This window comes from Eleutherodactylus coqui, chromosome 11 (genome assembly GCF_035609145.1).
Source record: "Eleutherodactylus coqui strain aEleCoq1 chromosome 11, aEleCoq1.hap1, whole genome shotgun sequence".
NCBI lineage: Eukaryota > Metazoa > Chordata > Amphibia > Anura > Eleutherodactylidae > Eleutherodactylus > Eleutherodactylus coqui.
The window spans coordinates 91521518-91541827 of record NC_089847.1 but is presented as its reverse complement, the minus strand read 5'-3'; the positions used below and the strand labels follow the sequence as shown (position 1 = coordinate 91541827).

Here is a 20310-nt window from a genome sequence, read left to right as displayed (position 1 = left end):
CTCTTTTCTTCACAGTATATTCTGGCTGATTTGGACAAAACCCTTGTAGAAATACAAAACGCTTGCTGTAAATGTGGTCATCTGCCGGTTTTAGCATTATTGCTCAGTGTTCGTTACATGAACAGGCTTTTCGACGTGGATGCTTGGTATAAAGCGATTTATTTTTTTTTGTGGTAAGTTAGATTAATTTTTTTTTCAAGTCAAGTAGTAATAGTCAGCGATGTATCGGGATGTCAGGAGGCAGAATATATTACAGGTACCTAGAACCGGGGCTCTGAAATCCGTGGTACACGTGTCCTGCGGGGAAACATGTCTCTAGAGGATAATCATATTTTGGTCACACTGCAGTTTTAACAGGTCAGTGCAATGTATTATCATAGCTTTAGGCCTGGTTTAATGTCATTTTTGAGAGTGCAGAACACTTGGCTTAGAAACCTTGCTTAAAATTCTAACCCCCAAATATCAGCAGATGTTTTATAACTGTGATGGTGAACCTTTTAGAGACCGAGCGCCCAAACTGCAACCCAAGACCCACTTTTTTTATCGCAAAGTGCCAACATGTCAGGGGGCGGGGCGTATCACGGCGTATGATTTTAGCTCAATCGTTATGAAAAAGAACAGGGCTGCTTCAAAATAGACAGGGAGGAAAGCCCTGTGCTTGTTCCCTAGACAGAGCCCTGGAGTACCATTGGTGTAGATTTTGACTGGATATCAGCCGCATACCTGCATCTGATTTCACACCATGTGGCGCTCCACCTCACCTCCTCAATTTGAGGTTCGCCGCAACGTGCAGAGTGGCCTTAGTAGTAACAGGGTCCCTAATATCAGCCCCAGTAGTAATAGTTACCCCCACATTGGCCCCAGTAGTAGTAGTGACCCCTACAGTGGCCCCCAGTAGTAATAGTGACCCCCACAGTGGCCCCAGTGCCTCACATCGCGGCCCGATATGCTGCGCGTCTATGAGAAATTAGCCATAGCCATACATGTGCATGTTGGCGAGCGCAATATCGGGCTGAGTTTCACAGCCCAATATCACGCTTGCCCATGTAAAATTATCTACAGCCATACATGTGCATGTTGGCGAGCGCAAATTTCACAGCCGGATATTGTGCACACCCATGTGAAATTAGCCATAAACATACATGTGCATGTTGGCGGGCCCGATATCGCACTGGCCCGTAGCCCTGTGTAGTGCAGAGTGTTAAGGCAGCAGAATGCAGTCCTAAGCTCTTATTCAGAACCTTAAGGTTGTAGGTTCAATCCCCGCGTGGTTCAGGTAGCCGGCTCAAAGTTGACTCAGCTTTCCATCTTTCCAAGGTTGGTAAAATGAGTACCCAGCTTGCTGGGGGGGGGGGGAGTGATAAACAAAAATTACTTGAAAGTCCTGCAGAATAAGTTGGCGCTCTACAAATAACAAGGCCCTCCCTCCATACATGTCCAATAATAGGACATATGAGCAGGGGGTTACTTTTTTTGGAATAACCCCTTTAATTGAATTAAGAAAGTAATTGTTCTATGGCGCTTTCCCCAAATGGTGCCCTGCTTGGCCCCTTCACCATACGTGCCATCATTTCGCTTTAAATAATGCACTTTGTGTAGAACTATTTGCTTCCAGTAAATAGTGAGCAGATTTTACTTGCAGAGATAAAAATGTAAAATCCAATCTTTTTATCTTTTATTCTTTGCCATCTGTAATCCTACAATACATTCATAAAGTTGTCAGACTTGTACTTTGAGAAATCGCCGTTTCCGTTTATGAATCTACCCTTCTATATGTTGGTGTCACGACTTCTTTATGTATGCTGATTACAGATGTATTGCTCTCTGCGTGGTAGATTACCCCAACGGGGCAGCACACCGTGAGCCCTTGTACTGTACCGGGCTGCTCAGTGGTCTCTGCTGGGAGGCCGATCACCGTCTTATATACTAGTCTTTTATTAAACCCGAAATTCCTGCATTCTCCCTTAGGCCCAGTAATAGACTCCCGACATCACTCACATCCATGATCTCTCAATCCACTAAATAATACAGCCTGCCATAAAACCTAATGTTCACGTTAATTAGCCTTTATTTGTGTGCCCTTGTGAGTAATTAAAATCAATTTCTAGGAAACTATGTGTTTCTGGAGGCCGGTTCTTTCCCACAGTGTCCTGGCTTGTGGTTTGCAACTTGTGAACTAAAGACACAGCCAATTATTTTCTGTTTGAGACCAGTGTTTATGAGAACCTATGACATTTTATGTCCCTTCCAATAACTTGCATTGGTAATATTAGAACTCATCTACAATGTACTTGTCTCCATTCGACAAATTAGAACTGACGCTGCCCAAAGTAAATTGAACAAAGTAACGATCAGAGCAACATCTTTCTGTTTTGTTTTTTTTTTGCTTTTGAACCATGATTCTGTCTGCAGCCATGACCTGTTATTCTTTGTGCAGAGGTACCGTAAATTAACTTTTTAGGGGTTAAAGGGCCACATTGCTAGTGAATAGAGATGAGCGAGCGTACTGGCTAAGGCAAACTACTCGAGTGAGTTGTGCCTTATGCGAGTACCTGCCCGCTCGTCTCTAAAGATTCGGGTGCCGGCGGGGAGAGCAGTGAGTTGCGGGGGGGGGGGGGGAGTGAGAGAGAGATCTCCCCCCCCCCGTTCCTCCCTGCTCTCCCCCGCAGCTCCCTGCCGCCGCTGGCACCCCAATCTTTAGAGATGAGCGGGAGAATACTCGCATGAGGCACAACTCACTCGAGTAGTTTGCCTTAGCGAGTACGCTCGCTCATCTCTACTAGTGAATTAACTCAATGGACAACAACATGAATCTGATCTGTCTGTTTCAGTAAATACATATATTTCCCTATGATTTCTGGAGCAGTTCAAGCATAGGAGCCAACTCCAAAAGTTGAGTGTCAGCAATGACGTGCATTGTAACTGGGAAGGTGAGATATTAACTCTTTCCAATCCAATTTTGGATTCGGGATTTCCTAAAAGGGCTTTCTCTTTTTGCTGTTATTCAACGGTGCCATCTGCTGGCTAAAACCAGTGTGTGCCAGAAAGCTCCAACAGCTGAGTGGCTGGCAATAGACAGTAAGAATACCCTGTCGGACAGCTTCTGACATTGGAGCTGTACAAGCTTCCATCAGAATGTAGGAAGATGTCAGACAGTGGATTCGAAAGGGTTAACCTTGCAAATCTCCATTAGACCACTTTCACGTGGCTGGGAAAATCATATGAGATTTGTGCATTGCTTTTGAATGGGGTCTTACACATAAGCGATTTTTTTTCTTTTACAGTACAGGGGAAAAAATCGCAACATGTCCTATTTTTGCGCATTCCCTTAGAACACCTCGCATCACATCGCCTATTGCTTTCAGTGGGCCGGCACGGCGTACAAGGTGCAAGTGAGTGGGATGCGAGGTTCACTCATTGTAAACAATGGGAAACTCTCTGCGATCCTCCACTTTTAGCGATGGTAAAGGATCGCTACTTTCCTGAAGTGATGCAAGGCGGTTCTAACACAAAACGCTTCACATCCGCGGGGACATCGCACATTGGCGAGTGCAATATCAGGCCGAGTTTCATGGCCCGATATCACACTCGCCTGTGTGAAATTAGCCTTCGGCAGAATAGTGTTCACCCTTGGTAGTCACAGTAGTGTCCGTCATTCCCCCTTCCTGGTGATGGAGGGTGTTACAGTTTGATGGGTCTCAACATTGATATCTATCATAAACTATTGGTGAAGATGTTCTCCAAAACAGCCTGAAATGTTGATCAAAATCATTGTAAAGATTTCGAGAAGATTTATATTAACAGATGAATCCATTATGGTCCTTAGCCCCCTTAACTCCAAGACCATTTTGCTGTTGTCTTTTTTTTTATCCTCACCTTAATGTGCCACAACTTATTTATTTTTTTGTTGGAACTTTTGGAACTTTTTTGCGGGATGAAATGTATGATTTTTAATTCTACTATTTAATGGATGTTACAATGTGCTTAAAAACTTTTTACAATTTTTAAATGGGGTAGAATATACAAATAAAGCAACAATGCAAATCTCGTCCACTTTGCTGCTTAGTCTCAGGCTTAAGAAGAATGCATGCGGAATTCTGCCCCGTGTGAACCCAGCCTAACAGCAGCTCATCTGAGCAGATAAAGGACCATGTGCATTTTGACCCATTTACATGTTATCACACATATATGCAAAGCCATTTCCACAAAAGCAAGAAGTAATACATACGACTTTTTTAATGATTTTTTGTTCAGCTTTCTGGGGGGAAGACAGGGTAAAAAAAAAAACACAAAACCACAAAAACCATTGAAAGTCTATCTTTGGGATAGACCAGCAATAGTAGATCAGTGGGGGCTGCTAACCAGGACACCTACAGATCAGTTATTGTCTAGGCTGGTGCGCTCGCGCACTGAGCTGATTTCTCCAAGAAGCATACAGTTGTGTTCTCATTGCAGTGGCTTGGCTTGGGGTTGCAAGTCAAGTTTTCTTTGAGGCGAATAGGTGTACCAAGCCTGGCCATGTTAGGGAGACTGGAGTTGTTGGTTTCCTGCAGAAATCAGCTCGGTCCATTGATGGCCTACCCTACTAACACTTTTAGATGGAGCAACTTATTGTTTGCACAAGCACAGTATGTGAGAGTTTGCTTGTACAGTCTGTTTATACAGGCAAATAAATCGCTTGCAAATCGTTCAGCCGTTCGCATTCAATGTACCAAAGAATGACTGAAAATCAGTATTTAAACTGAACGATTAGCGAACGAGCCAACAAGGATTTTGACGCTTGCACGAAAAGGTGCGTTTACTCAGAACGAACTCTGACATTGTTCACTCGTGCGAATAATAAATTGTTCTGCCTAAAAGTACCCAAATGAACAATCAGAGAACAAATAATCAGATCTTCAAATTAGAATGATCCAGGGTTTACATTTTTTAACAATAAATATTCTATGTAAACGCAGCTTATAGATAGCCCATCCAAAGATTGCAACTGGACTTGGGCTTTAATGGACGTGGCAATACCAGTTATGTTTATTATGTATGATTTGTTGTGTGAAAAATGAAAACTTCATATTTTAGATTTTTCTAAACTTTATTGAACTAAATTTTCCTCTTTTTTGTCTAGTCCACATAGGGGACTTGAACTTGTGATCATTTGAACACTACTACAGTATACTGTAATACTTTAGTATTGCGTTATATCGTAGTTTTAGGCTGCCTGTCCACAGGCGTTTTTACATTGCTTCCCCCGCGGCAATAATCCGACCATGGGGAACGTAATGCACGCTTTCCATAGTGTTGCTATGGAAAGCGCAGCCCCCCTGTCCTCGAGCGGAGAATCATAGCGATTCTCCGCTTGCGCACGGCAATTTGCAGCATGTTGTGAACTGCCGTGTTTCTCCACAGTCAGCCTATCTGACAGATGGGCTGTCCGCAAAGATCCGTCTGCAGGCTCCTGCTCCCTGGCGGCAGGATACCGCAATGCCCGTGGACAGGCAGCCTCAACGTCTTGTAGGGCTCAATATACTTAAATCTATGGCAGCCCTGAGAACCCTCCCTAGGTCTTAGGGTGCGTGGCAACCTTCAGTACCCCACTATTGCATTGCATAGGGCATTGGTGCGCTGGAGTGCCCCCCTGTGATTTACAATGTACATGCCATAGTTAGCATTGCCTGTACATGTAAGCTATCAGATGGCCGTTATTGGAGCTAACTCTGATTTCTGTCAGTTGCTGAGGGTGTCAGTCAATTGGTTCAAGCCCGATTTGTACCCATCCTGCAGCTTTGTGACATACATGTACTTTACTTAGAGGGAGAGGTGTTAAAATGTGTCCAATTTGCTAAAAACTAGGGGTGTTACACCAGTCTTTAGCAGCAATGCACTGGAACAAGATGCTGCAAATTTATTAAAGGGGTTGTCTGAGATAAGAACGTTTTTTCCAAAGAAATCCCCCAGTGTGTAAACATAATAAAGAGCCCTTAGAGCTCATACCCACGTCTTCCTGCTCGTCCCCCGCCAGCGGCTGTGGCCTCCCTGCTGACATCAGCTTTGCAGACTACAGTCAGCCTGATCTATCTCCAAACAAGCTGCTGCAGCCAATGATAGAGCTCTGTGATTGGCTGCAGCAGCAGGTTTACAGGACACAACAAGCTCACTGCAGCTTGCAAACAAACAACACAGTGGGGACCGGAGACGCCGGTGTGAAACAAGTGGGGATTCGTGAGTATCAGCTCTAAAAGCTCTTTTTTATGTTTACACACTGAGGGATCCCTTTGGAAAAAACATTTGTCTTGGACAACCCCTTTAAGAGGTGCGTGCAGAGCACAGGGAGGCTTTTTAGCTAAGCTCTGCACACTTTCTACAAAAATGTCAAGTGCCGGTATAAGAATTAGTCGCTCATTTTTTTTCTGAAATGTTGTTTGCCTCCAAATTTGGGATTTTTTATTTTTTTTGCTATCAGAATTTGCAAATGCAGAGATCAATTTCCCCCAAATGTCCGCAATATTGTCTTCCCCAATTTTAGCTTAGTCATGTATAACAAATATGTTAACTAATATGAACTTCAACAACAAATGGCCGTTAATTCTTGTACGTTGTACATTAACCCTTTCCAATCCACTGTCTGACGTCTGAAGACATTATGATTTAAGGCTGTACAGCACCGATCTTGGAAGACGTCTGTTGGGGTTCTCTTACTGTATATTGCCAGCCTCTCTGCTGTCGGAGCCTATCCAACGTGTCACCTCATGCAGTACTGGCTTTAGCCAGCATATAGCGCTGTTGTATAACAGCAGAAAAAGAGTAAGCCCCCTAGGAAAACCAGGATACAAATTGGATTGGAAAGGGTTAACACTTCTTATATGGATTAAATAACTTAATAATGCGTATTGTTCCTGTTTTCTCTCTTAGAACGGACCAGTTGGGAATGTTTGGGAAAAAGGAGTTTGACCTTTTGGCTCCATTTGTTGACAGCTTTAGCCTAATGACCTACGACTATTCAAACCCACATCGGTGAGTATGAAAATGGATAATATATAATGGATATATACCATTTTGTATAATGTAAGTATATAACATCTAGAACCTGGAAATGTATTAAACAAAGGACTGAAGAAAGTCAAAATGGAGTTAACATTTCCTTCAAACCAAGTGCAACTGCTCATATAGACCTGCGCCGGCTTCAGGGAAGCACTATAAATTCCTTGTGTGTGGCACTTAACTGCAGAAGCCATCTGGCGTTTATACAGTGGGGTGACCGAGTGTTCTTGCGTAGTCTGGGAAAGTCTTCTCCAGTGATAGTTACTAAGTTTGAAAAGAAAAGTCCAAATAATTCAAGTGTCTGTATTAGTAGGGGCCAGGAGTAGACTTGGGTATTGCAGTATATAATAATCAAATAATCAATAATCGCAAGTTCAAGTCCCGCTGGCCATGCATAAAACTTTAAAAGGGTTACCCAGGCAGTGTTCGCTAGGGTCGGAGCGGAAGTCACTGCTTTGACCTCTGTGTAGTGGCCGGCACTTATATTTGCCAGTGCAGCTCTAATAGAAATCAGTGGGACCTCAGCCTGCAATTACAAGCACAGTTTCCATTAATTCAATGAGATTTCTGCTTGCAATTACGAAAGCTGGCCACTACACAGGGTCGGAGCTGCGCTTTCACTCTGACCCCAGTGAAAAACAGCGGGCGCTGCCTGGAAATCCCCTTTAGAGGAGTTTTGCTCATCCTGCCTGCAGCTCCACACGTATGTGCCAAAGTGAGAGGTCAGCGGTCACAGACTCGGCAGTGGCTGCTGCTGCCGCAACTGGGCTGCGTGTGGGGTGAGTGTAAAGCCTCTAGGGATGCTGCCTAGCCTCAGGCCAATAAGGGGGTTGCTTTTGGCCGCTGGACGTCCAATATCCCTGGACCTACTACAGGGGTCACTATTACTACTGGGGCCAATATTGAGGACACTGTTACTACTTAGGCCACTATGAGGGTCACTGTTATTACTGAGGCCACTATGACAGTCACTATTAGGACTAATTCACACAAGTGTAAGCGCATTTCGGTTGTAAAAATATGCTGCGTATTTGTGTGACAAAAAGTCGCTTGCACCTGCGTTTTTCTGTATTTGCGCGCAGGAAGGCTCATTGAAATGGTGCATAAATATGCAAGTTTCCCGCGTATTCACTGCATATTTGTGCCCGGCGATTCACTTCGCATTGTGTGAAAAAATACACTCAAGTGGAAGAATCCATGGGTCCTATTCACTATTATGCCCGTAAAAATTGCGCGTGTAAGACGCTGCACCTATACGCTCATGTGATCGAGCCCTTACTATACTATTACAATCGGACCTTTGAAGGCAGCCATAAGACTGATATGGTTCTCAGTGAAAATAAGTTTACCACCCCTGCCCTACCCCAAACAGTCAGACTCTACCCCACCTTTAAAACCTTCCAGCCCCCTGAGAACCTACCTCTTCCCCCACCCATTGTCTCCTTCCCTTTCGGGCTGTAAGCCCTTGCCGGCAGGGTCTTCTCTCCCTCTGTACTACTCTGTCACTCATTTAGTTGTGTCTTTTGTTCTTCTTTTTTCTTTGTTATGTACTGTAAGCTGTTTTCACTTGTACATGGCCTTGAAATGAATGGTGCTTTAGAAGGAAATGATAATGCAGGAAGCATTTATCCTTTTACCCCTTTGAAAGCTGAATTTCTTGGTATCTGGTGTCAGATAAGGATTTATCTTTCCAAAACAATATATTTCAACTTCAGGCGTCATAAAGGAAAGTATCAAACTATCAGTTTAGAAGTTCAGTAGCAAATAATAGTATAAATAATGTAGAAAAGAACATTCCTACAAGTACAATGGGAGGTTTATTTGTAGCAATCACTTTGCTGATATTGGAAATGAGTAAAGTTGAGTAGCCCAAAGGAGAAGCGGAGGGAGCTGAGTAATCATCCAGTTTCTGGCTTTCCAAGGATTTACGAAAAGAAGGTCCATTTGCAGGCATGGAAGAATATAAAGACGTCTTCATCTTCTCTTAATGCTCATTGTTCGCCTACAGATCATATGACTTGCTTCCCAGATACTTATTATAGTGCTGAGCCAGAGAAGCTAACTTTCTCACAGCTTCCTCCCCATGTCTTCAGTAGACTGTGAAGGGTTACTAAGACTTGCTGGCGGTTCATTTTATCGTTTAACTGCACTGTGATATTTAATTTAGCCAGACTATGATTGAGGAAATTGAGGAACTCTTGCAATTTGCAGAAATGGCAGTGCTGTCTGTTACAGCTGCGAAACGAACCCAATATTATAATATCATATTACCATTTACACTCTGCTACAAGGTCTGCTCTCTGGATGGTGGAAATGTGAAAGGAAAGGAACTCCGTTTAATTGAGATGCTCTAGCTTATATGCACATCCATAACCTGTATCTGTTTGTATTGGGTATCTGCCATCTAGTGTGAGAGGTGGGTGGGAAACCTCATCAGGGGTGCATTTACAGGCGATATATCAAGACTTTATACGGTAAACTATCATGCTCTCCTGCAAACAAGACTTGGAAAGTAGGACAAAAGGAGCATTTTCCTGGTTTAGTAGATGCTCAGTCATAAAAATGAATATCTTACTAGAATCCTGTATTTTTTCGAGTCCTGGCGGTCAGCATTCCTCGCACATTTTCAAGTCGTTGCTCTCCATATTGACTAAGTTCATTAGGGCGGGCAAATCAGTACACATCGCTCACACCACACTCCTTAGGACGAGGCTAGAAGGGTAACTTGGTCTTCCAGATCTTGTCCCTTATCACTATGCTTCCAATTTTCAGTGGCTTATTGACTGGTTCGGGCACAGAGACTGAAAATTGTGGGTTTTGGTAGAACAGCTGTCTCTACCATATCTCTCTCTACACTGACATGAATCTATAAGGAGCTTCCTCATGATTTAAGCACTCATTCCGCTGTTGGACTGACTTTTAAGCCCCATTTACACGCAACGATCATCGTTCAAAATTTGTTCAAACGATGGCTTTCGTTGCATGTAAACGCTTACACCTTTCACTTTTCGGCTGAACGATGATTTTTAGGTGAGTTTAAAATCCGTCACTCAGCTGGAGAGAGATAGCAGGGACCGCATGCTGCGTTCTCCATGGGAGCAGATGATTACATTGTATTCAGCTGACAGTCTATGGCAGCCTATGGGAAGACAATGTAGCTGAGTGCAAAGTCCAGACCGCATGCTGGGATTTACAAACAGCTGCTGGAGGCTCATTTACATGCAAATGAAGGTAATATACTGCTAACGGACATTAGTGTCTATTAGCAGCTTATGCAAAATGATCGCTACAACTGTCAATCTTTCAATCATTTGAAAAATTGTCTTTGCATGTAAATGGACCTTTGGGGTTGTGTCACTGATTCCTATCTAGGGCTGGTATTTCTTCTTCCCTCCTTTCCCTCATCCAAAATTCCCTCCAGCTATGAGAGGAGGACCTTTTCGGCAATGGCTCCATTGTAGCAAATTTCCAGCTGCCGTTTCATCCAGGGCACCACCTGGCTGTCTCATCAGATGCCTCGCTCTCAACATGGCAGATCTTTCAAATATGACACTTCCTGTTAGACTTTTTACGTGCCCTATCACCATTTGAGCTCCTCTGTGCCTCCAGAGGTCCCGTTCGCCATACCTCTGCAACATATTTACAATATACTGATCACTCTTCCTTGGCAAATCCATCGTACTTATCGAAATATGAGAGTGACTTGAGTATGCTTCTTCTACAGAGCAGGTAACTAGAATTTACACATGTGCATAAATCCTCATTCCAAGCAGAATACAGGAGAAAAGCTTTAAGATTCTTTCCCGTTGGTACACGGTGCAGTTTCCCCGACATGTTGAAGATGCAGATGTGAACATGGAACTGTTATTAAACGTTTTCTGGGACTGTCCGACACTGGCAGGCTTTTGGTCTGATTTCTGACATATATCTTCCATGTTTTCTGATTATTCGTTGCCTAAGTCACCTGCGCTTTTCCTGCTGCGTCTCAGTGACATACCCCTTTCAGTATAGAGACGCTCAGTAGTCCACCATCTGGATAGCACATACATAGTAACATAGTATGTCAGGCTGAGAGAAGACAATGTCCGTCTAGTTCAGCCTGTTTGTTGATCCAGAGGAAGGAAAAAAAAACCAATTAGGCAGAAGCCAATTTAGCCCATTCGGGGGGAAAAATATCCTTTCCGACTCCATAGTGGAAGTCAGTATAATCCCTGGATCAACATTTGAAAGTTCCTACCTGACTCCAAGATCTGGATCAACAACCCTGCTGGGTATTTAATGTATATATCCTGTAATATCATAGCGCTCTAAAAAGATGTCTAGTCCGCTCTAAAATTGATTTTGCCATCACCACGTCCTCAGGCAGAGAGTTCCACACGACAAGGGCTGTACTATGAAGACAGATCTCTCCTCCCTAGGTTTAACAAAATACAGGACGATGGAGGAATTGACGGCCTCGGTTAAGGGCACTCTTGTTTTAAAAATCTTAGTAGTATTGGATTGACTTTCAGCACTGCCCCAAATATAGAGGCATACTTACCTAGTGAAGGTTTCTGATGGCATATCAGTTGGCTTATGCATTGCACCCTACTTCTTCACCTTGGTCTTCCTTGTCTTGCCTCCTTATCTTTTTCCTTCTTTCTCCCACTCCACACCCTTTTTTTTGTGTGTGTGTGTGGGGGGGGGGGGGGTTGGAGTGGTTCAGGAATATTGTGTTCAGCTAGTGGTATTTTGTGTTTCTTCCCTTCTCAGTTTGCATACAGGATACATAGTACGCCGGCACGCCGATATTTTCAGAGTGTTTTGTTAAATTTCTAAAAATGATCAATAAATATCAGAATTTTAAAAAAAAAACTACATTTAGCGAGGTCTGCCTTCATGGCAAGACTTTGATATGCCAGTTTCAAGGATATGAGTGTGAATTGAAAATATTGTGATTTATGTTGCTTATTAATTCAGTAGTGGGCTGATGGTCTTGAACCTGCACAGATTCAAGGCTTTCAGACATGACATTCTTCTCATTATTCCAAATCACAGCAGGTTGTGCAGACAGCTCGAACATCTAGTGTGTGTTGGACAGGTTAGATAAGCCCCTAGGAACGAACCTGGCAATGCACAGATGGTCATAGTCTTTTTTTATTGATGATCTTGCCTCTGCAAAAATGACTCTCAAATGTCCTCATCACTCTGACTCTGTCCACGGGCTGCAGCTGTTCTGGCAAAATGTTCCATTACACCGCAGTCACACTGCACCCGCCGCTCTATGTATGCGGTCACCTGTCTTGGTACTTTGCTCTGTCTTCAGTGATGTGAATGACAAGTAAAAGCCCTTATTGCACCTTCGCCCTTTTCCCTATCATGTCTGCTGTGCCAGTCGCTCAGATGTGAAGACGCGATCAATGCCTTTCCCTTTTTAGATTGAGGTCAATGCTTGAACAGTTTGCAAATGAAATATGCATTAGTGTGTAAGCTGAAAAGTAAAAAATAAAGGCTTGAAAGGCTCCTAAAAAAAAAAGACAGTGTCACTTTCTATAGACGATACATTTGTTACAACTAACGTCTATAATTATTACATTGTGTCATTTTCGCTACAAAATAAAGAATTCTAAAAAGAATTGCTCAGATGGTCAACGTCTTTCTTTCACTTTAAGGCCTCATGTCCACGGGCAAAATATGATTTAAGATCCGCAGCGGATCTCCCGCATGCGGATCCGCATCCCATAGGGATGCATTGACCACCCGCGGGTAGATAAATACCCGCGGATGGTCAATAAAAGGGATTTTAAAAAAAATGGAGCATGAAAAAATCTGGACCATGCTCCATTTTCGTGCGGGTCTCCCGCGGGGACGGCTCCCGCGGGCTTCTATTGAAGCCTATGGAAGCCGTCCGGATCCGCGGGAGACCTAAAATAGGAATTTAAAAGTATTTACCCATCCGGAGCGGACCGGGAAGGTCTTCTCTTCCTCACGGCCGGATCTTTCTTGCTTCGGCTCGGCGGATGTGCCCGGCGCATGCGCGCGGCACGTCGACGACGTGCCGCCGGCGTGACAAATTCATCCGCCAGCCGAAAAAGAAGATCCAGCCGTGAGGAACAGCAGACCTTCCCCGCCCGCTACGGATAGGTAAATTCTTTTAAATTCTTATTTTCAGCCCTCATGTCCACGGGTCAGGAGGGACCCGCTACGGATTCTACATGTAGAATCCGTAGCGGGCCTGATTTTCCCCGTGGACATGAGGCCTAAGGAATATTAGATTTTTAACACCGAAAGGTCATTTTTTTGTACATTTAAGGCCGCCTGCAGACGAGCGGGTCGGATCCGGCAGCGAGAATTCTCGCCGCGCGATCCGACCCGAGCGCCTGCAGGGACGAGCGCATACTCACCCGCGCCTGCCGGCCCCGGCTCTATCATGGGTGAGTGCGTGCCCCGCAGAAAATTAGGACATGCCGCGGTTTGTTTGCCGCGCGAGATTTCGCGCGGCCAAACCGCGGCCGTCTGCATAGGAGTGCGTATTTTAATGCACTCCTATGCAAACTTTCAGCGGCGGAAATCCCGCGGGATTTCCGCTCGTGTGCAGGCGGCCTATGAGTTGTACAATTTTCACATATTTTTTCTGTATTTATAGTTTTCTAGATTTTCGCTTGCTGTAAGAAATGTCATCATCTAGTTGATAAAAATGTGTCCTGGTCATGTGATGGACACACAGGTCATCACTGTATGCTAGCTAACAGCGCCTGGGACAGTAAATAATGACGATTCCTGTTGAAGGCAATAAACAGAGATCTTGAAAATCATGACAGATTGATACAAGAAGTATAGTTATCAGAACAACAGCTTAAGGCCCCGTTCACACAAGCGTGCATTTGCACGTGCGTAGTTGCGAACAAATCCGCGCATCATTGCACGTGCCAGAACACACGTGAACGAAGCTACATGCAGCATTGCTCTCAATGGGCTGCTGCTGCTACCGGCAGCCCCATTGAAAGCAATGGCCTGCCGGCAACCCGCGCAGGGATTTTCAGGGAAGGGTTTTAAATATAAGCCTTTCACTGTAAATCAATCCTAGCTGTAGAAAAAAATAAAAAATATATATACTCAAAAATATATACTGCTGCCAGGGCTCAGGTGCGTCTAGCCGCTTGGTCTCCGACACTGTAATGAAGTTCTTTCAGCAGACGGGCATTTAAAATCACCGCCTGCTGAAAGGGCTGCAACTAATTGGCTGAGCGCTCAGCCAATCACAAGGAGCGCTCAGCCATTAATTGAATGACAGCTGTGGGCTGCCTGCGATTGGTCACAGCGCTGTGGAAAAGCTGAGTACGTGCCTTTTAAGAGGCGGGCCTTCTTTATGCGTGTACCCTATGGGTAATATAAAAGTGACAGCTAGTGTAGCGGCTGTCGAGGAGAACACGGGGGACACGGTGCTGGCAGTGACTAACGTCAGGAGGTGGATTGTACAAAGAATAAGCTTTATTTGCTGAAACCTTAAAGAGCTATTCCTTTCTCACTCAAATATGGCTGAAATGGGGATAACAGCCTGTTTTCCGTGGCAGAGGTGGCCAGGATTAGAGAAATAGCTAAACTGGCTGTTCTATCCTCTTTCTGTAAAAGAGACGTAAACTTGAATTATAGGAGCAATAGAGCAGAGGGAGCTACATTGTTTCTATAAGGCCCCTATCCACGGCCGAGGCGGAATATCGCTAGCGATATTCCGCCGCAGGGGAGGAGCACTGACAGGTCTCCGAGATGAGCCTATTTAATAGATAGGCTCACCGCGGAGAATCACGGCTATTGCAGCATGCCACAATTTAAATCCCATGAGCGGAGGATGCCGGGGCTTCGCTTTCCATAGTAATCCTATGGAAAACTTTACAGAACGTGACCCGCGGGCGATTTATTGCAAGCAGATCATCGCGCGTGGACAGGCAACCTAACTCCCAAGTTTAAGGAACAGCACAGCTGTGATTAATGTCCATCTTGTGCCATACATGTCAGAGTTGGGAATACCCCTCTCTAATACACTAGACCTTAGATTCTGACATAGTTGCGGTTTTGGCTTCCATCAGAGCTCCTGTCTGAGGCCGGGCTCACACATGCGTATTTTCTACCTGCCGCCAATCCACATACACTATGTATGAGTGTGCAATAAGCCCCAAAATAAAATATGCTGCGATTTTATTTTTTTTACGTGCGCATATTCTGAGTGGCTATTACACGTGCAAAAACTATGCGTGTAATACGCAGTGACCATACGCTCATATGAGACAGCCCTGACTCTTCAGTGCGTTGGACAGGAAGATCAGCGCAGTCTGCAAACAAATTAATCATTACTTTTACTATATCATTTTGAGCAGGTAGTTTAGTTTTGGCCAGCGTTAGGCAGAAGAAAGGAATGTCAGTAAAAGTAGTAAAACGTTACGACTATCTGAATGCAGTGAAACAAAAAAGGGAAAATACGGCGTCCTGGAGGCCAAGTCATTTTATCTTTGGAAGACAGCAGCCATGTATTTTATAATCCTTGACAAACCCTTATGTGAAAAGCAACTGGACTTGTTTTAGAAACCTTCAAGGTGTTTCATCACACATTCAAGTCATTTCTTTGTTCTGCTGAGTTGTAGGAAAAGCTGTTAGGGTATAAATGTTGGAAAGACTTTCTACCCTTCAGTAAAACTGAGAAAACCACTTAAGAGAGGCAAACCATTATCAAGACAACAGTATGCAGTACATTCTTGATATTTCCAGCAGGTTCTCACAATGTATCATTGAATCATAGATTGGTAGATTTAGAAGGGACCTCCAGGGTCATCTGGTCCAACCCCCCTGCTCAGTGCAGGATCACTAAATCATCCCAGACAGATATTTGTCCAGCCTTTGTTTGAACACTTCCATTGAAGGAGAACTCACCACCTCCCGTGGTAACCTGTTCCACTCACTGATCACCCTCACTGTCTAATATCTAATCTGTGTCTCCTCCCTTCAGTTTCATCCCATTGCTTCTATTGTTTCCTTGTACAATTGAGAATAGGGCTGATCCCTCTGCACTTTGACAGCCCTTCATATATTTGTAGACCGCTATTAAAGGGGTTGTCCCGCGATAGCAAGTGGGGTTAAGCACTTCTGTATGGCCATATTAATGCACTTTGTAATATACATCGTACATTAAATATTGGCCATGCAGAAGTTATTCACTTACCCCCTCCGGTGCTGGCGTCCCCGTCTCCATGGCGCCGACCAAAGCTGCCTTCTCCCTGGATTAGACGCACTTGCGCTGAAGGGGCAGCTCTGGCGTGCTTGCGCCGCACAGGTCTTCTGCGCATGCGCAGAAGACCTCTGCAGCGCGAGCACGCCGGAGCCGAACAGAAGAGGGCAGACAGCACAAGCGCGTCTAATCCAGGGAGAAGGCAGCTTTGGTTGGTGCCATGGAGACGGGGACACCAGCACCGGAGGGGGTAAGTGTATAACTTCTGTATGGCCAGTATTTAATGCACAATGTATATTACAAAGTGCATTAATATGGCCATACAGAAGTGCTTAACCCCACTTGCTATCGCGGGACAACCCCTTTAAGTCTCCTCTCAGCCTTCTTTTTTGCAAGCTAAGCATTCCCAGATCCTTTATCGTTCTTCATAGGACATGATTTGTAGACCGCTCACCATCTTGGTAACTCTTCTCTGAACTTGTTCCAGTTTGCCTATGTCTTTTTTAAAGTGGGGTGCCCAGAACTGGACACAGTATTCCAGATGAGGTCTGACTAAGAAAGAGTAGAGGGGGATAATGACCTCACGGGATGTAGACTCTATGCTTCTCTTAATACATCCCAGAATTGTGTTTGCCTTTTTGGCTGCTGCATCACATAATTGACTCATGTTTAGTCTATGATCTATTAGTATACCCAAGTCTTTTTTATATGTGCTGCTGCTTAGCCCAATTCCTCCCATTCTGTATGTGCTTTGTTCATTTTTCTTGCCCAGATGTAGGACTTTGCATTTCTTCTTGTTAAATACAATTCTGTTAGTCGCCGCCCAGTGTTTTCCAGATCTTTTTGCATACTCTCTCTCTTCCCTAGTGTTAGTTCTGCCTCCTAGCTTTGTGTCCTTGGCAAATTTGATCAGTTTCCCATCAATTCCCTCCTCCAGATCATTTATAAAAATGTTGAACAACACTGGGCCCAGGACAGAGCCTTGTGGTACCCCACTTGATACATTCTTCCACTTGGATGTGCAGCCATTTATGACCACTCTGAGTACGATCACTCAGCCAGTTCTGAATCCACCTAACAGTTGCCTTGTCAATCCCATATTTGGTCATTTTTGCAATAAGTATGTTATGAGATACTTTGTCAAATGCTTTACTAAGGTCAAGATATACTATATCTACTGCATTTCCCTGATCAACCCTTTATCTCTCTTCTAGGCCAGGTCCCAATTCCCCAATTTCATGGGTCCAGGCATGTGTGCAGATTCTAGATCCGGAGTCAAAATGGAGAAAGAAGATCCTTCTTGGGTTGCACTTCTATGGGATGGATTATTCTGCTCTTGGCGCATCTGGTGAGCCAATTCTAGGGAGCAGGTAAGGATACAAATTGTGTTTGGGGTGAAAACGTTCCCCTTCTTTACTGCATTTTATTTAGCAGTGTTGATACTTCGGGTTTCATGCACTGAGAAAGATATAGGGATGTTTTGCCGCTCGTTGTTTTTCGCTATCTCTGAAGTTAAACAAAATGATCATCTCAGCCGGCTCCTCTAGGAAGACTCCGATGCTCTTAGTATAATTGTTTTACTTATTTGTATCTCCGAAGAAATCAGCATAGCTCCCGGCACAAAACCGAAGATTCGGGCAGATCAACCTCTCTGTTATCTGCTTGAAAAATAGCACTTTCCGAATGACTGTTCTGTGGAAAGCTTTTACTGCTACTTTGTATATTTTCGATGCCGGCGAGTACAGCGGACCTTACTATGTGTCAGTGCTGCTGATATGAATTGTAGCATAATGGGAAAATCCACAATACATATTCTATACACAAATGGTAACTGCTCCCTCAGCGCTCACTATAAACATGTCATGTATATAACCGCCACCATGAATAGTAGTTTTCGAATCAACATTGGAGGTGATGGATACAGAAATAACCGTATGCAATATGTACAAATGCCTGTTAACCATTTAAGAGTTCATAAGCAAGTTTGCTGGAATTGCCTAGGGCTCTTTCTAGGTTTCTTTTCCCATTGTTGCATGTTCTGTATATTAGATATGAATGGTATAGTCAGCACTTCACTTTTCAAATTTTGCTTTTGTGGCAGCAATCATTTTAATAGACCATATCGTATGTTGACTGCACCGCTATGAGTAAATGTTACACCGTCACAGTGTCTCTTACCCCATATGCACTCAGCGTAGGGGCCAACAGCTGGAGATTGATGGGGATTATCATTACTTATTCAGATGGGTGACGGAAAAATCTCTCTGTGGTGCAATCTATTGGATTGTAGCTTCACTTTAAGTCAATGTCTGACCTCTTAACAGGCCTCGCAACTAAATATATAAGCCAAACCAAAATCTTCTCTATAAGGCAAAGGTACCCATCTACTGTTTTGGGGTTCTTACCTCGCATCAGTGCAGAGCAGCCTTCTGGTTGGCTGGGTTTGGCTTCTATCCTCTGTTGAAAGTTCTGTTAAAAGTTTGGATATTGACTTACTAGGAAACTAGCTTCCACTAGGTGGCGCCACAGATACACTTTTCTGTCCTCCATTTGCATACTTTTTTCAAGGGGGCATTGTCTGACCAACAAGATCGTTACTTGTCTACCTAACCTTTACACAAGTCCAGACTCGATCAGGGGATGATCATTCATACAATAACTCATCATGATAGAGCTGACTTTGGTTGGCTACATATAGTTTTCAATTTACATAGGGAGATATGCAGCCAACCAACGAGCATTGCATAAAATATATGATTAGCCGACAAATGAGCATTTGCTTGTTCATTGGTTGTTTAAAGATCAAACACATGTACGTACAGGCAAGCCTTCTTGGCCCTATACAGCCTATAGCTCCTTTCACATTTTTGCCGGGTTGTAAGTGTAAACAAACATTTCGATAGAGAAGTCCATGAAATCTTAGCAAAGCCGTGTAACAATTAATTTGTCCAATGCCCAAATACTATATAAAGGTGACACTTTCCAGAATGACTTTTTTTTTGAGAACTATTAAATCAGCCAAGAATGATGGAAGATTTCCGCTCTGCCTTCTGTAGAATGCTGAATGCTGCCTTGCACAATGATACAAGCTGTAACCTAGCATATATTTAGAATGTAACGCTCTATATTGTTTATCCAGTGTCTATAGTCCGTGCCAGCGAATAGGCTGAAATGTGTTAGCTGTTCCTTCTTGTGAAGTTTTAATCCAGTGGTTATAAATGCAGGTGACCCCCTGCTACCCCGTATCACAGATTGTATATGTTGGCCTGAGGCTGCTAACAAGCCTCTGGTTATGACAGGTTTTCCCCGAACGTCTGCTCTATAATATTGTTATATTTAGCCTGCATAAATGACACTTCTTTTCCACTAATACAGTCAGAGAGAGTTTCCAGCTTTTCCCAAAAGTGCACCCCTGCATCTGCTAGAACTTGTCATTTGACATGAGACATACATTACCAAGGACACAAATATACATTGGCACCCAATGCCATATTGCATGATTGTCTATTTGTATGCATAGCATTGTTTAAAGACTTCGAATTAACCGTTTCAGGACGGTGGAAATGATTTAATCAAATGTGCGGGCAGTTTGGAATATATAGGACAAGTATGTGCCTTGCTCCTCAAAGGGTTAAAGGGTTGTCTAGTTAATAAGTCTGACTTAATTGATAGGGTCTGCTGATGAGAGCGTATCTATTAGCCGCTGTAGAGAGTAGCTGCAAAGAAAGTTTCTCAGCATATCCATACCTTGGGCCGCCTGCACACGGATTTGCATTGCGGCGGGCGTACACCTTCAGGTTGCGCAGCAAATACCTCCCATAGCATGCTATGGAAAAGTGATTTTTTTTCCTGCACACAAACAGAAACCAACTGCGGTTTTTTGCTTGCGGAGGAAAATTCGCAGCTGGTTCCATTTTTGCACAGATTCTGTGCAGATGGCTTCCATTGAAGTCAATAGAAGCTGTCCGATATGCAGCCCTTCTGCAATTGACATTGTGTAAAGATCACCGATTCCATGTCATCGCTAGGCAATGAGGCAGGAAAAGCAGATGTTTAAAAAAAAATGTGTATTACGC

At 43.9% G+C, this 20310-nt stretch overlaps 1 protein-coding gene across 1 annotated transcript in view; it reads left to right on the top strand.

Moving 5' to 3' along the window:
* CHID1 (chitinase domain containing 1) overlaps nucleotides 1-20310 on the top strand; it is a 397709-nt gene that overhangs the window by 183968 nt on the left and 193431 nt on the right. Inside the window, exons 9-10 of the mRNA XM_066583038.1 lie at nucleotides 6907-7008; nucleotides 17449-17604. Coding sequence (XP_066439135.1) covers nucleotides 6907-7008; nucleotides 17449-17604 — 258 coding nt within the window. The remainder of the gene's footprint in view (nucleotides 1-6906; nucleotides 7009-17448; nucleotides 17605-20310) is intronic.